Source organism: Propithecus coquereli, unplaced genomic scaffold, assembly GCF_000956105.1.
Source record: "Propithecus coquereli isolate 6110/MARCELLA unplaced genomic scaffold, Pcoq_1.0 Scaffold71, whole genome shotgun sequence".
Classification (NCBI taxonomy): domain Eukaryota; kingdom Metazoa; phylum Chordata; class Mammalia; order Primates; family Indriidae; genus Propithecus; species Propithecus coquereli.
This window is the reverse complement of record NW_012153174.1, coordinates 5,545,003-5,547,635: the sequence shown is the minus strand read 5'-3', so window position 1 is coordinate 5,547,635 and position 2,633 is coordinate 5,545,003. Positions and strand designations below refer to the sequence as shown.

General features: G+C 36.6%; 1 protein-coding gene across 2 annotated transcripts in view; it reads left to right on the top strand.

Annotated features, from left to right (window-relative positions):
- The window catches only part of TGS1 (trimethylguanosine synthase 1), a 46,712-nt gene extending 44,616 nt beyond the window's left edge, over window positions 1-2,096 (top strand). For both annotated transcript variants that reach the window (XM_012661455.1, XM_012661456.1), the window contains one exon: window positions 1,704-2,096. In XM_012661455.1, the coding sequence (XP_012516909.1) occupies window positions 1,704-1,826 (123 nt within the window). In that variant the 3' untranslated portion in view covers window positions 1,827-2,096. The remainder of the gene's footprint in view (window positions 1-1,703) is intronic.
- The last annotated feature ends 537 nt before the right edge of the window (window positions 2,097-2,633 follow it).

Genomic DNA, 2,633 nt, shown 5'->3' with positions numbered 1-2,633 from the left:
TTTTATTGGCTAAAGACCAAATTCCTCATTTTGCCCTTCCTTTAAAAAAAAAAAAATCAGACTGATATCAAGATACCAAAATAGAATATAAAACAATTATTCCTAATAATTGCTACTGTGAGACTACTTGGGCTATTTTTAAATTTCTAGTTTCACTTTAAGTAATCCTTATGAACAAATAGTGGGATATGTGTGTTTTTTAATCACACAAGGGATACTGCATTTGACTTTTGGTTTTTATCTATTCCTAATGATAAAAACACACCCAGCTCTTTTATGTCCCTTCAGGAGTGAGGGCAAGAGTTGATGATGTTATTACAGCCGTGGTAGAACACTTCCTTTTTTTTTTACTTTTGAGAATGTACCTGTTGTTCCTTCCTCATTTTTGTTTTGTGATTTTTTCTAAAAGGAAATTGAAATACTTTAAAATATATATTCATTGGAAATGCACAATAAATCTTCCCTTCTACCAGATACCAGACGCTGGTGTGGTATTTAGAACACCACTGAGATGAAATGGTCTCAGCCCTCGAAACCAAACCAGACTGAGCAACTCTCTTTACAAAATACACAACTGCAGTTTTGCTGATTGCAGTTACGGAAGATGCATGTCTCCTGTTGTTTGTGCCTGACACTTGGGGTTTCCCTTTCTCTGTCGCTCAGTGTCTTCTGTTTTCTGACTGCCTGGGATCTCCGCCACATTCCCCTTTCTCTTAATCTTCCTTATTGCTGCCCTGATAAGCTCATCTCTGGTGAAGTCGTCATGTGTTAGAAGGTAATATATTTGCTAGTTAATGCATCTCTAAGAGATTGGATGGAGGGGAAACAATGAACTAAAACAAAGCTTTACCTGTACAAGAACTTAGGGTAAAACATTGCTAGTTTGCAGTGTGACAAAGGCGAGCACAAGCATTATTGTCACAGAGCAAAAGAATCTTGAGCAGCTGCCTGCCCCCCGTTGTCTGCTCATTTGATTGGCATCCTTTTAATGTTTACTGTGGAGGTGAGCAGAGATAGTGCTTTCACTTTCCTAATAAAGGGGGTTGGTCACTGTATTCTAATAGACCCAAAAAGAGCAAAATATTTTTACCACAATTTTCGTAAAAAGGGTTATAAATACACAAAATAGCAATAGGTGAGGAGGTGTTCCAAGTTGTGAGAACAGCAAAAGAGACGAATTGGAGAAGGAAAGTCGTTAGTAGAGACAGACTTACGAGAATGGGGATCACAGCCTGGATCGGAGCTGTCTGCTCTCGGATATTTCTAGTGCCTCGCAGCAGGGACGCAGTAGGTACTGTTGAATGAACGAGAGGGTGAGGTACAGACGATAAGGCAAAAAGGACAAAGGCTTTCAGGAAAGGCTTTAAATGTCTATGTTAATAAATAAGGAGGATTTGTTCATTTTCTCTTCCTGTGAGTTCTTTGGCTTATGGCATTGGAGAGATCAAGTCTTAGACAACAGCAGAGCACATGGTCTTAGCCATAATACCTAAAGGGTCCGAAACAGCAAGTATTCCTGCCACCAAAGATTGCATTAATACTTACATGGGAAGTAACAGTGAACATTTGAGATGCCTCATTTTTCAAAGGACTTAATAAAAAGCTACAGTCTTCCTATTATTTGATAAAGTAATATAAATGAAAGAATTGTTTTGAAATCATGCTTATGTATGTGTGGCTTTTTCTTCTGTCCATCTTTTTAGGTGGCATCTTTAGCTGGGCCTGGAGGGCAAGTGGAAATAGAACAGAACTTTCTTAACAACAAATTGAAGACAATCACTGCTTATTTTGGTGACCTGATTCGAAGACCAGCCTCTGAAACCTAACTGAGGCAGTCCAAGGACAAACAGATCAAGTGGTCTTCAGAACATTATTCGGATGAGACACTTGGAATGAATGTCTTCCTGGAGTCATTGACACTTTGTACCCATAGTCTTGTATCACCATATGAAATGGAAACTTACAGGAGTTGAATGAATGTTAATGAAGGGCTTTGAGATCTTTGGGTAATATTAACTATGTATATTGTACATTAGGATCGTAAGTGTCTGATATGGAAAGGGTAGGCTTGCCTCTGTGCTTAATTTCAGTGTGTGTATTTTTATGTGTGTGTATTTTTTTTAATTTTGTATGTTTTGGTTTACCATCTTTGTATGTATGTATATGTGTGCAAAAAAACAATTGTGTTTTTTTAATATAGAGAGATACAAAGAAAACAATGAATTAGTTACAGTCTATCTACCCATTTAATCTCTACCAAAATAAATAATGTTATATGTTTAAGGCTAGAAATGTAAACAGTACAAAATGAAAAGTAAAAGTCTCCCACCCCCTTCCCTACCCTTTATTCATTTATCTAAAGGTAATCACAGTTAACAGTGTTCTATAATTCCTTTGGAGGAGCAAAGAATTGCAGTATACCCTAATGCACTTTTTTTTTTCTCATTAATGCACTGTTGAATACCTTCTCTCTTTTTTAACTGTATCTTTTTATAAAAGTATGTATTTTTTTTTTACTAGTGTATACATGGAAGACCTTTCCATATCAGTACATACTTGTAGATCTACCTCATTTTTTTTTAATGGCTCTATTGCATTTCTTTTTCTGGATGTTCCATAATTAGCCAGTTCTC